At 40.2% G+C, this 15153-nt stretch overlaps 1 protein-coding gene across 1 annotated transcript in view; it reads right to left on the bottom strand.

Moving 5' to 3' along the window:
* The window catches only part of CNTRL (centriolin), a 4034091-nt gene that overhangs the window by 1904960 nt on the left and 2113978 nt on the right, over positions 1-15153 (bottom strand). The window contains 1 exon segment of the mRNA XM_044058259.1: positions 2475-2619. Coding sequence (XP_043914194.1) covers positions 2475-2619 — 145 coding nt within the window.

The following is a 15153-nucleotide window of genomic DNA, read 5'->3' on the forward strand; positions in this document are numbered from 1 at the left end:
TTCCAATCATAAAGGAACTTTTAATAATAATTAAAAAAAGTTAAGTGCTTTGAACTAGAACTATATCAGAACTGGCTGCCCTCATAACACACTTCCTTTTATAAACCATACTTTAAAGTGACAGTGCGCAATTATATTACAAAACAAATTTATATTACAAAGGATTTTGGGTGAATCAATTAAAAATATTTCTCAACCATAATGACATGGATTTTTTAAAAATATGTTCATATATTTGTTAAAAAAAATTATACTTAAATACTGTGCTTGTGCCAGTACCATGAACAAGCGCCCCACCCCCTCAGCTTTCTGCAGAACTGCAGGATGCCAGTTAGCGGGCTTGCTACAGGCAGAACCCAATCCGCAAGTTTCCCAACCCCTAGCTCTTCAAAAAAAGAAAAAAAAATCTGCCAACCAGGTGGCCAGATACAGAACACTCACCCCTCTTCTGCCCCAATCAGGTCCCATTTCTGCCCCCTGCCCCAAACCCTCCCTCCTCTCATTAAGTAAAAAAAGGGGGGGGGTACAACTTTTCTTTTAAACTGTAGCAAACTGTTTGCTGCAGTTTATACACTGCACAAAGCACTACATCTCTCAGGTTTTAGTTTAAAACAAACAAGGAAATATATCTATTTTAAACTGTAACAAGCAAAAACTGTAACAAGCAATTGCTACAGTGTACACCCCACGCACAGTGCTGCCATGCTCTGGTTTCACATTAAAGAAAAAGTTTTTACTTTTAAACTGTAGCAAACTGCTCATTATAGTTTAGACCAAACACAAGCGCTAGAGTACTCAGGTTTGACAGCAGATGCAATGCTAGCTTCTAAAAGCCTTTGAGAGGGCCTGTATTAATGATTATTATTATTTATTTAAGGTCAATGATGGATTTAAGCACTATAGTTTGACCAAAACAGAAAAGTTGTTTGACAGTCTTTGGAAAGACAACTCCATCAGAATCATGAAGCCAGGTAGTTTTGTAATTATGGGCTCTATATGTTGAACATTTTACAGGTTCCTTCTATTTATTTGCAGGTGTCTTGCAATGAAATTAACACTGCATACCATAAAATGTATTTATTTTTCTCTTCATTTGAAGAAATGGGGGGGGGGGGACTTGCGGATTGGGTACTTTCTGCAGGAAGTCAGCCAACTGGCATCCTGAAGAGAGCTGAGGGAGAGGGGCACTAGTTCATAGTACCAGGGTGCTGGTTAAGTCAGCTACTCTTCTGTGAGTGAGTAAGCAATATCCATTCTTACAGTATTAAAACTAGGGGCAGCTAAATTGTTTCACATAACTATTTACTATAGAAAAAAGATAGAATTAATTATTACTATTTTATACATAAAGTTTTGCTATAACCTTAGAAGTAGATGTGAGTTTTGATATGAGTTGTTCTGTTCTGTGTTAGCATTTATTTTCACATACTGTATGAATTAAAAAAGTTTAACTATACTTTTTTAATAAATATATGAACATACTAACGATTTATACATAGTCTTTCGTAATATAATTTTTTTTTGTAAAAAAGAATGGTTTATAAAAGGAAGTGTGCTATGTGTACAGCCAGTTCTGATGAAGTTCCAGGTCATGGAATGAAAGTGCCTAACTTTTTTTATTAAACCTTCCTTTACGGTGGAAGTACTTGATTGTGAGTTTATTTTTTGTATTCATTTTGCACCAGGCTGGCAATTCTACACCTGCAACATTGGTGGTGGTGGTCTTTTTAAAACCTTCCCAAAAGTGAGACAAAGCCATCACAACTTGATACTTTGTCTTCCTGTTGTTTTGTAAATATTCACATAAACAAATGATTTCATATATAAGCATGGTCTCCTGTTTCTGCATGACTTCCTCTTCTCCAGAAATCCAACCTAAGGTTTATTTTTTTCCTTCATGCTGCCTTTGAACCATGCTGTTTGAGGCTCTTATCTAACGTCCCTGGACAGAAAGCAAATGCTCCTTCATGCTGCCTTTGGACCAAGGTCTTTGAAGCTTTTATCTAAAGCCTCAGGAAGGAAAGCAGATACCCCTGAATTACAACAAATTTAGGAAGCATACAACAATATACAACTCAAAATGCATGTCATACTGTCTACCAAGGAAGAGTGAATATGTGACAAAAAAGCCAACTCTGACCGACTCGAAATATTAAAATTAAAGTTCATTCTATGATATTACATTCTTTTGAACTAACTCAATACTGCTAAGGGTAGCTACAACACTTGAGTGCATATATTTTCAGAAGCTCACCATATCAAACAGCTACCATCTTTATCTGCCCTGACCATTACATGGCAAAAACAGACATAAAGGGCTTGGAGTAAACAGACTGAGTGGTAAAAGAAGCTGAACTTAAAGATAAAAGGATAAAAGTTAGTCTGCAGCCTTCTATTCATTTCAGTTTTAAACACTTAAATTTCTGTAGTACTTATGGGCCACAAACTGCATGCAAAAAGTTATGGTACCTTACCTTGTCTTACTTGGCTCAGGATACCTCGAAGCCTTTCACTTTCTGATCTCTGTCTCCTTAACTCTCGATGTAGTCTATCTAGCTCCATTTGCTGGGCATTTGATGTAGATGTACCTACTTCAGCTCTATCCAGCTCATGCTGCATCTGAAAAAATGTTGTAAAGGGGCAGCTTTACTATAATCATAGCTGTTCAGCAATGTTTCACATAAGATAAATAAACAGAGATCTCTCAGGGTAAGGTACCTGCTATGTCCCCAAACGAAAAATGTCAATATCAAGGGGCAGGTACTCCACGACTGTCGAAGCCAACCATCAACCAAAAAAGCAAAAATCAATAAATAAAATTTTATATACTTGAACAGCAAAAAAACTTTATTCCATGGGTTGTTAGCGCTTTAACGTCTACTCTGAATGCTTCTTCAGACTTCAGAAAAGTCTGAAGAAGCGTCCAGAATAGACGTGAAAGCGCTAACAACCCATGGAATAAAGTTTTTTTGCTGTTCAAGTATATAAAAATTTTTTTATTGATTTTTGCTTTTTTGGTTGATGGTTGGCTTCGAAAGTCGTGGAGTACCTGCACAATGTTTCACATAGGTCTCATCCATCCATCCTTCCCTTCCATCACTTCTTTTTCCCATTTTTGCACATAGGGTCTACGTGTCACTTCATCGGTGACAATCATCTACAGTCAAGGTTCATAACAAATTTTAAGTCTTCTAACAATTCCACTTCTGTTTATTATCATTAACCAATACCTCTTATTCAGAAACCTTCTTACAGGTTTTATCATGCACATTTCAGTTGTTAACAAAATTTTAACCAGCACCTCAGTATCAGGTATTTTAGGCCACAAACCAACACAACTTATTTACTCATCACACCTTACCTCCCGATCACTTCACATTAACACACTGACTCATTGATTCACTTTGCTCCCCTAACTACTGAGAAATCAGACAATGAACAGTGACTGCACTAGTCTTGATTCAGTTCACATTATTGAAAGTTTGACAGTAATTTTTTGAAAAACATGAGTCCTGTGACCCACAATATCAGACATTCAGGAATGAATGATCAGCTGGAGAAGGAAAGTGACACCTTCAGGTCATCAACTATGGCAAAGGGACTTTTAAAGCAGTATTGTTCGCTGGCCTAAATTTCTATAAATCTGAAGTACTAGTTGAGAAACAAAAAAATCATAAACAAAAACAATTACTGATTTGTAAACCATTTGAATACAAGAAAGAGAATGGACACTAAAAGAAGATACAAATTATTACAAATAAAACAGTTACTGAGTTGTAAACTATTTGAAAAGAAAACGGAATATAAATAAAAAAAAACTGTAACTGTCACTCTCTTGGTAGCCAGAGAGACAGCAAGTGCATGAGTCAGGGACATTGGTAGGGAAGTATGGTTGTGCCTGTTCTAGGGGGTGGATGGGATGGGAATGTGTCCAGGAGCAATAAGTGATACAATTTCCCTGGACAAGACAAGGAAACCACTGTAGTGTGCTTCTGTGGATGGGCAGGGGTTGCTTAAATGACACCAGTTCTTTGTGGAAGTGGGGGCAGTTCAGTGCAGACCACTCATTGCACATCCCATCCAGTAGCACAGCTGGACAGCTATGCTAACAAAAAGGGTTAAAGCAATATGATGCCTAATCTGAGAAGCTTCAATCTCTTCATTTGTCCCAACCTGTGTAGCAGAAAGTCTGGGGTATAAGGAGGGGTAGGTAGACCCAGTGACTGAACAGAGGCACCATATCAAAGCTTACTTCATTTATTTATTTATTTATATTTTGTTTTCCAGGTTAGTTCCAATAGGCCTAAAGTATATTTTCTGGGGCAGTACTCATTTTGACAAAACTAAAATATAACAGCAGTAATGCCCAAAAGTGTAATAAAGAAAGAGGAAACATTCCAGGGAGCTTTGAGCAGCCTATCTGTCCCTGGAGGAGTGGTTTCAGCCCAGAAATTAGTAGTTTATTGGCCATTTTGGGCTAATTTGTATCTCTTTCATTTCCCTGTCATAAAGCCCATATTTGCGTGGTTTTGCGTGCCCGGTTAGCTAGGGTATAACTATTCCTGGCTCCACAAAGTCTACTCTTCAATTTTTCCCTTGGAACTAGACAAACTTTCAACTTAAGCACTCAAACCATTCACTTCTCATCCCAGCACTTGCTCAAAACTCATGGCAAGCACTAATAAACCTTAGCACTAGACCCCCCCCTATACTGTAGAGAAGGACAGGGCTCTCTATTCAACCTTACCAGCCAATCAGTAAAACAGTTCACTGTACCTATCCAGGCATGTCCAAAGGGCAGTTTCAGGTGTACTCTCTGGTCCACATGGTGAATCTGGGCAATTTGAGGCAATGTTACAATTGTCTCATGTACACAGACAACCCTCTCCTCCTTCCACCAAACACTAATACATGCGAGAGATGCAATTATACAGCCAAACTGGATGTTAAGCTCTCTCAACCCAAGACTGGACCAGGCAGTCAAGAGGAGAAGGGAATTACTTGCACCACACCACCAGTCTCACACAGATCTATGAAACCAGCACCGGCAAAAAACACACATAAATACATGAAAACATACTCGGAGGCTCTAAATAAAAATCTGCAAAAGTAACAGAGACCTCCAAAGCAGACATCCAAGCAACCTCCACCCCCAACACATACTTAACAAAACCAGTATGCCATGCAATCACAGCTCTTAAGGCAAAATAACATACCCAACATACTAGTAATAGGTGACTATAGTCAGGCACACTGACGTCCCACTCACTAGGCTGAACAAGGAGAAGGTTACTGTTAGCTGCCTGTCGGGTGCCAGGATCCGCCACATAACACAAGCACTCAGGTCACTCCAGAACAAGTACAAATATTACTCTGTCATTGTCCATGTTGGTGTGAATGACCTGAGCAGTACCTCCCCTGGACTACATGAAAAGAGACATGGAGGAACTCTCTGATCACGTAGCCCAGGCCGGTATGACCCTGACCCTGAGTAGCATCCTGCCCTCAACAAGAACGATACCACCCTTATAGAGAAAAAATTATCAATTTCAACAATTGGCTAAGCTTCTGGTGTCATTCAAAGGGGATCCAGTGTCTGTCAGCCTGGGATGACATGCTCGACAAGCCACGCTGCTTTGCTAGAGATGGTTTGTACCTGTCACCCTTAGGCTTTCGAATACTGGCCAAGGCTCTTGCCACCCGCATAGTGCCTTTTTAGGCAAGGCTCAAAAGACAAACCCACCGCCATAAACAGCACAAGTAACAAAAAACTGAGGGTAATGCTACTCAATGCCAGAAGTCTAAACCTCAAAATGCACACACTCGAGGCACTCCTCGGTATGGAGAAAATCGATATATGTGCAGTAATAGAAACCTGGTTTAAGGCTCCAGAGAGCACCCCAGCACTACCAGGCTACAACTCATACCATACATTTCGGCCACAAAACCCGGACCAAAATACAAAAGGCGGGGGGAGTATCCATATTCATCAAGTATACCCACACCTCCAGGTTAGTGGCACACACGATGCTTCAGAGATAATCCACGTGCAACTAACAATGGGTAAAACTGCTATTCAAATTATAGCTTGCTACAGATCACCCACCATGTCCCAGGACCCCCATTCCGCATTCCTGGAAACACTGGGAAACATAAAGGTCCTACCAAACACCCTGATATTGGGTGATTTCAATTACCCAAACATTAACTGGGAGAACTACTCAAGTACAAACTCCTGGATCAACTGATAAACACCCCCCACTAGAGGTGACAAAATATTGGACCTGGTCATCACCAACATGGGCGACTGGTGTTCCACATCGAACGTCAACCCTTCGTTGGTTAGATCTGACCATAAACTAATCACTCTGGACATCCACATTCCACCACCACCCCCAGTCAAAGAAACCACTGTGAAAAACTTTTCAAAAGCAAACTTCACGTTACTTAAGACCAAGGTGGGAAGTTTCAAAGCCCCCATGCTAAAGGATACTGCAAAATCCTTTACTAATGCACTCTATGGGCACCTACGAGAATGCATGGATCATGCTATCCCAAACAAAACCAAGACTCACTCCTTCAAGAAAAGGAAACCAGTCTGGTGGACTCTTGCCATAAACAAGCTATACAACAGAAGGAAGAAACTAGTACAGAAAAGAGTAAAATCTCAAGAAGGGAAGACATCCCTGATCAGTATCAGCAAGAAACTATGTTCCCTCATAAAATCATCCAAGGCTAGCTTCGAAAGAAAAATTGCCATGGTCTCTAAAGATAACCACAAGGCATTCTTTAGCTATGCCAAGAATCTAAGTAGCAATTCTCAGATCTGCTCGGAGTTAGTGCAGAATGGCACAAAATACACTGAACCGACCGATATAGCCAACATCCTGGCAGACAGGTTCAGTACAAACTTCACCCCCCCTTCACCCTCAAAAGGGTCCATAACTATACCAGAAGAATGTAGTGCCCCTGAAATCACAGACACTCAGTTTAAAACAGCCCTCTCCAAAGCCAAAAACACAGCATCGATGGGACCGGACGGTGTCCCAGGCTGCGTCCTACACAAGCTCAAAGATGAACTAACCCCTCACCTAAACACACTGTTTAAACTCAGCCTCTCCACAGGCTATGTGCCCACAGAGTGGTGCACAGCAACAGTTATTCCACTCCACAAAGGTGGAGCCACAATGGACCCCGGGAACTATCGCCCAATAAGCCTGACTAGCTTGGTCTGCAAAGCTATGGAGTGCATCATCATGGATCTCATTAACAGAGACATTGGGAACCTCCAAACACTAGACCCTACCCAGTTCAGTTTTGTTAAGGGCAGATCGGCTTTGTTAAGGGCAGATCATGCCTCCTAATCTGGTGGACTTCTTTGAGACAGTTACCAAGGCTATAGACGAGGGAAAGGTGGTCCACACAGCCTACCTAGACCTCACAAAAGCCTTCGACACCATTCCCCACTCAGGTATTATAGACAAGGTCACCAGCCTGAACATAAACCCCTACATCACGAGATGGGTTGCCAACTGGCTCATGGACAGAACCCACATGCTAAGAGTTGCGGGAGCTAGGTCTGACTCTAAACCGGTTAAAAGTGGAGTTCCTCAGGACTCAGTCCTAGGATCCCTCCCGATCGGCATATACTTCTCAGAGGTACAGGCAAGCACAGGAGGACTATGGCTGACCAAGTTCGCAGACGACTGCAAACTAGGGGCAATAATGGACTCTCTGGCTGACACAGACATCCTCCAAAAGGGTCTCACGGAGACAGATACCTGGTGTTAAAACCATGGCCTCAAGCTAAATGCCAAAAAGTGCATAGTCATCCCCTTTGGAAAAAACAAAGTACCCACAAACTATCATATAGGTGGTAGCCCCCTAAATACGGAAGACGTAATAAGGGATCTGGGGACCCAAGTAGATGGTAACCTCTCCTTTGATAATCACATTGCTAAAGTGGTTAGAAAATCCTTTTATGTGGCCCACCTAATCACAAAAGGGTTTGCATGCAGATCGAAAGAGGTCATTGGGCCCCTCTACGCATCACTCATCAGTCCTATCATAGAGTACAATGCCCCATTTGGGATGTACCTTACAAGGCACCTGCAACAACTGGAAAGACCACAGAAGTACCTCACCAAGAGGATCACTGGCCTCAAGCAGATGCCCTATGCAGCTCGACTGAAGAAAGTCCAGCTGTACTCGGTTGCATACCACCTACACAGAGGTGATCTCTGCCTGACATACAAAAGGCCATCTCCAACCCAGAATTGATGGACATGCTCCACCTACAGAAAACCATATCCCCTTGAGCCACACGCTCCAGGAATCTAAACCTCTCCACAACAATAAATAGGACATGCTGGAGGGATAGATTCCTGTCCCAGAGACTTCCCATGCTCTGGAACAAGATTCTAATCTACATTCGGCAGAGGTCCTCGCTAACCCTCTTCAAGAGAAACCTTGATGAGTGGATGGGAAGCAGAAAGTTTACTCCGGGGATCACTTCAATGGCTCTGCTGGACAGAGGCACAGGGAACTAACCTAAGGGGGCAGTGAAAGCCAACACATTTCGGCTAGGCTTATAAATGCCATCGGGCAGATAGCCTAGTACCTATCTATGAACCTATTCTATAATTTAAGCATTAACTTCAATGGTACTGTAATAAAGAGAATTTTGTTGAATGTGCTGATAAAATTTTCTCTTGAAATCAGCATGTTAACATTATTTTTTTTATTTTCTTACAAGTTTATTTTTATTTAATTTATGTTTTGCTGATGGGAACAGTCTCACTAGGTCTGCAGACTATTTTCTAGTGACAGCTGAGTAGATTTTTGTAATGACTTTTGGCTAGGTCCCTGGGGAAATCTCTCTACTTTTTTTTGATAAGTGTCATGGGATCTTTTACATCCATCTCTGCTACCACCATCTCAGGCAGATGGGATCTTAGTTTAATGCCTCATCCAAAGGACTACCCTAAGTTAATTTTAAATGAATAGTTTGTACAAAATGCTACCATTTTTTTTTTTTTTGGTTTTGGTTTAATAAAAATTGACAGTGCAGTCCAGGATGTATGAAAAAGATGTAGTAACAGAATATGACATTTATCAATTCAGCAGATGCTTTACCAGACAGTTTCACAAATTAAGACATCAAATGCTTAATCAAGCCATGTCATTACTTCAGAATACTTTTAAGAATAACCTGGGTGGATCTGGATCTTTCTGAATACTGTTTTGTATGTTTGTGTACACTGCACCAAGCTGATGAATGTGTGAGCAGGCACATGCTGAGGCTCAATGTTTAAGAGGAATGTAAACATGACATACACAACTAAAGGTACCATCACTGTGTAATGCTTGCTTCAGTGAGGAAAGTTACTGTCTTAAATATTGATTGTTATAACTGTACTCTAAATTAATTACTGTTATAAGGTGAGACAGCTGACTTCTTTTGGTAAGTGGTAGTGCAAGTGAATTCAATGAACAATACATAACATGTCCAATGGTGTGCAACAGCATCAGCTAGAACCATCTAAGATGTACTTTCTTTTACCAGTAAATCACTCAGTGTCATACCAAATGTGTATTAAAAATTTAAAGGCATGCTCTGTTTTAATAACTTGTAACAAGCCAGAAATTAAACTAACAAAGACTATATAACACAGCAAATCACTGTCAATAAAAAGCAAAGGTGAAAGGTTAGGTGCTCTGACAGGCGAACATGAACAAAATGTGTTATTATAAGAGATGATACTAGGAAGGGACAAAGAAGGAAAATGACCTAGAACTTATAAACATCCTTAGGTTAATGTGTGCAATGAAAAGTGAAATGACAATAGTGAAAGCCAATAAGAAAGAATGTTGTACAGCCAGATGATGGACTCAGGATATGCTGTGGTCATTCATCTCTTATAAATGGCACTGACATAAATACATATGGTTGACTGCATCTAGTTCTGGTAGCAAATGAAACAGGAAATGATTGCATTCAAGAACACAACCAAAATTGAGAATGGAGGAGGATTTGGTGCTGGAGGAAAGTTTTCAACACCTTAACATGTACACAATGGGAAGACAGATGCGCAGAGAGAGGGATGAACTGGATTATTAGGGGAAAATGAGAGGAATGGAACTATAGATCAAGGTTAGTGTGTGTGTGGACAGAACACGGATGGCAGTTGTGGGGCTAGAAGGACTAGGGTAGGGAGAAGGGGCACATGCTTACTGTTCCTCTCCTACTTTGGATACAATAGAAGAGTCTTTGTGGGTTCTGTTCAAGCAGTTTTATTATATACAAACATCACAACAGAATTTTGCTGACTTTAACTTAAGTAACTTATATACAAACTAACTACTATAATCATACATGCTCACTCTCTGGCTGCACTCTCAAAATGGCACTGGGAATAGCACGTGCCCGGTATTTATATGTGCACGTTCAGTCCTTGATATGCTTCTTAAAGATACAGTACATACACAGTCTGATTTACATCCTCCCTCTTTGAGAAACAGATCACGCAACGTTATAAATCTATTTGGCATGCAGATAACACAAGTAGTTCTCTGTCATACAATTATAGAATACTAGGTACATATACAGTTATGTCCATGTTTCACACTGGGACTGGAAATTCAGTCATATCGTGTGACATAAAACTGGGAATTAGGTTTAGCAACTGGAGCTGTCTCTACAGAATGTTCAAGCTTGGGAAGACTTGGAACATCCTCAAGAATGGAAGAAGAGGTTGAAACACACTCTGGGATGGGAACAACGTCTGGTTCGCTCTTTGATCTAGAGTCTGTACCACACGGCCAATGCTGCAATGATGATTATGGTACAGGAAGAAGATGTCTGATTTCTCCTGTACTCCACACCCTCAGATTCTACAAGGTAGGATCTCAGCTTGGTACATATACCTGTAACTTGACCAATCCGGTCAAAATCTTTCGCTGTTTGTATCCTCATTGTCTCTCCTTCTTTCAATGGATGAAAGAAATCTGCTCGATTTATCATAACTGGACTTCTGGATAGAATGTTTCTTGAATAATTGAGCTTTGACGGTTCTGTTGTTAGCTTTAGACCTCAATAAACTGGAACTAATAGGCAGCATCGTTCTGGTTTGCCTGGATAGAAGTCTTTGAGCAGGTGAGCCAAGTATATCGTCAAGGGCTATGTATCTGAGATTAAGTAAATTCAAAAAGCCTCCGGTATTGTCACGCTTTGACCTTTCAAGTAATTGTTTTGCACTCTGCACTGCACGTTCAGCTAGTCCACTTCACTGTGGATATTCAGGACTGTTAGTAACATGTACAAAGTCTCATTCTCTTGCAAATTTCTGAAACAACTGACTAGTAAATTGAGTACCATTGTCAGAAATAACTTTGCGTAGACTACCATGGACTGAGAAATATCGTTTCAATTTAGTAATAATAGTAGTGGATGTTAAATTAGGTAGTAATAGTAGTGGATGTTAAATTAGGTAGTAAATCAATCTCAAGCCAATATGAATAAGAGTCTACCAATATTAAGTAGTGCTGATTGTCTCACTCGAAGATATCAGTGGCTAATGCTGACCAACGTAGTTCAGGAACTTGACTTAGCTGAAGTGGTTCGCTTTGCAAATTTGGTTTAGTACTATTGCATACTGTTGTTGTTGTTGTCAACAACAACTATGGCATACTGAACAAGAAGAAAGTACTTTATCAATGCATTTCAGTAATGAAGGCCAAAATACTAGTTCTCTTGCTCTTCTTTTAGTAGATACGGAACCTGGGTGACCACGATGCAAAATCTGGATATATTAATGTTGTAAGGAAGCAGGAACAACTGTTTTAGGAACTTTGAAAATAATGCCATCGTCCATCAACATCTGATCTCTGTAAGGAAAATAGGTTTGCACTTCAGGTGGTACACTAGACTGCTTTGACAGCCATCCAGCATTAATGTAGTGGTTAAGCTTTTGCAAAATTGGATCAGTCTTTTGTATGATCTCTCAGTGCATCAAGTCTAGTGGTAGAGAAATTATGCACTGCCATCACGTCAAAGTCATCGCATTTCTGGGCGATCTGGATAAGGTATCAGCCAGATAAAGTAGCCTGCCTTTCGTACAGACCATTTTGAAGTTGTACTTTTGCAATCTGAGCATCATTCTTTGCAATCTTGCTGGAGCTGAATGCATAGGCTTCTTTAGAATAGTAAGTAGAGGTTGGTGATCAGTTTCAATCTGAATAGCTCAACCATAGGTACAATCATGAAACTTTGAACATGCAAATACTATTGCCAAATGTTCTTTCTCAATTTGAGTATATTGCATCTCAGTTTGGGTAAGTGTTCTAGATGCACAGGCTACTGGTCTGCTTTCTTGAAGAATAACTGCGCCAAGACCAAATTGTGACGCAACACAGGAAAGAGTGACTGGCTTATTTACATCATAGTATCTTAATGTAGATGGGGTGGCAATTTTCTGCTTAAGGTTTTCAAATGCCTTCCGGTGTTTTTCTAACTAAGACCATGTAACATTTTTGCGCATCATCCTCTCTTAAAGGTGCTGTCAACTCACTGAAGTGTTGTATAAACTTCCCTAAATAGTTGACCATGCATAGGAAATGCTGTAGAGCTAGAATACTGCCTGGGGCTGACATCTCAAGAACAGCTGCTTGCTTGGTCAGGTCTGGTCTCAAGCCAGTACTGGTAAATAAATGACCTATATATGTAACTTCTGGTAGTCTGAATTTGCACTTTAAAGGACTGAGCTTTAAGTTTACTTCACGTGCTCTGTCTAGAACTCTCTAAGTTTCTGTTATACTCTGCTTTACCATTGCCTCCAACCAATAAATCATCTACTATTATGACACAAGGATAACCCGAAAAAATTTGCTCCACTGCACGCTGGAAGACTTCACTTGCAGAATGTATTCCAAATGGCATCCTTAGGAATCTGTATCTGCCAAACGGGGTGCCAAAAGTGGTTAGTAATGAGGATTTGTGATCAAGCATCACTTGCTAAAATGAACTTTTTGCATCCAAGACAGAAAAAACAGTGGCATTCGGTATTAGAGCTATGACTTCTTTCGACTGTACTCATCGGATGATGTGGTCTCTTCAATGCTTTGTTCAGATCTCTTGGGTTAATACATATTCTGATTTCGTCTATGCCTTTTTTGTGAGCTGTTACCATGGATGACACCCATTCAGTTGGTTTTGTAACTAGACAAATTACACTTTGCTATAGCATTCTATCCAACTGAGTTTTGACATTATCCTGCATGGCTATCAGAACTTTTCTTGCTGGTCTAACTACTGGAGTGACCTCTGGGTTTAACTTCATGGAACACACAACTGGAAGTTTGCCTAACTTACCATCAAAAACATCAGCATACTCTGAGAAAATGGCTTCAGAAAAACTGGAACTAGGATATGCACTTATGTGATGAACTTTGTTGGTAAAAGAAAGCAGATTCATTCTCAAAATGTCTTTGAGACCCAATAAAGACTGTACTGGTCTTCAGACTACATAGAATAACAAGCTCTAACAGTTCTTAGCCAAATAACATGAAAGTATCACTGAGCCTTCGGTTTGAATTTCTTCACCTCCACAAGCAACAAGTTTCATACTACCAGCCACACTGAGTTGCTCATTAGTTCTCACTTTAGCAAATATGTTTGCTGATGTACCATTACATTTTGAACCAGTGTCTGCTTTAAGCTCTCTGGATTTACTATTGATTCGGACCGCACAAAACACTATGCTCTTTGCCAACAAATTTGCTGCAGCAACTCTCACCAATTACTGATGCATCATCTACACAGAAAGTAGACTGCTGCAACCCTACTTGATCAATCTGCTTTTTGAGTGACCCATCTTTACAATTGTGTGGGGTTTACTTGATTTGCAAAACTTTTGAAAATGGTTCCATTTTTTATACTTGTGACATTGCTGACCAAATGCTAGGCATTTTTCTCTTCTAGACTCATGACTGGCACCACAATTGTGACAGTTAACAATAAAGCTGGACTTGGGTTTTGCTGATTCACATTTGTACTGCACTGAACATGCTCCTTTAACTGAGCTGGGCTTAGAACTTGCTGGAGAACTACATGGTTTCTCAGGTAAGGCAGCAGGGGTTGTGGCTGCCATCTGCTTAGGCCTACTTCTGTTTGCCCCATGTTGCATGCTATCTACATTTGCTCTGGAGCCTGCTGAAACCATGCTCTTGTTACTTGCAAGCATACTTATGTATTTTTCTGTAACTTCATGGGTTTGACAAATCTCTATGGCTTTACACAACATTAAATCACTGTCATGAAGCAAAATCTTTCTCACAGCAGCACTATTAATACCACACATGAGGCTGTGTTTTATTAACTTATCTTTTAAGTCACCAAACTGACACATTTTGGCTTGGTTTCTCAGGTCAGTTATATAAGCTGCAAACGTTTCCCCTGGTTTCTGATCTCTCATGTAAAACAAATGCCTCTCTAATATAATATTTATCGGGGGGGGGTTTACACATTTCTCTGAATTTGTGCTTCAAACACTTGGAGTCTTCACTTGAATCAGCCTGTACAACAATATGAAGATTTTTCACCTTCTCCCTCATACACTGCTGGTGCAAACACAAATGAACACTCTCTTTCAATGGCCTCTGACCCAGCTAGGTTTAGTAAAATGAATGCCCTGGTACATGCTTCTTTGTCTGAATAAGCTGCCTGTATAAAAATATTTTATTCTTGCTCAAATATCTGCCAATTCTCTGCAATATTCTGATTAAATGGCAAGGCCTTTCAAAATCCATCTGCCATATTAACACAAACCAGTGAAGGGTTTTGCAAATAAGCATGAACACATACACATATGCCAGAAATTTATGCCAGTATTTGTGACTTGGCCCAATAGCACAACAAGCCTCTGAATAACTGAACTTTGCAAAATAAGTCTCTCGGGTACTGTAATACTCTTGAAATTACTGTACTGCAACAAATCACCTCTTAGTGTAAGAAACATTTCAAATAACTGCACAATGCGATTGAACTGGACAAGCGAAGCTCAGAGTCAGAAACATCTTGAAGCAGTTGCACTTTGCGAATAAACAGTACAAAGCACACTGAAATTTCCCCAAAATGGCAGTACTTTGCTAGGCAAT

This window comes from Protopterus annectens, chromosome 16.part0 (genome assembly GCF_019279795.1).
Source record: "Protopterus annectens isolate FY-2018-M chromosome 16.part0, PAN1.0, whole genome shotgun sequence".
Classification (NCBI taxonomy): domain Eukaryota; kingdom Metazoa; phylum Chordata; order Ceratodontiformes; family Protopteridae; genus Protopterus; species Protopterus annectens.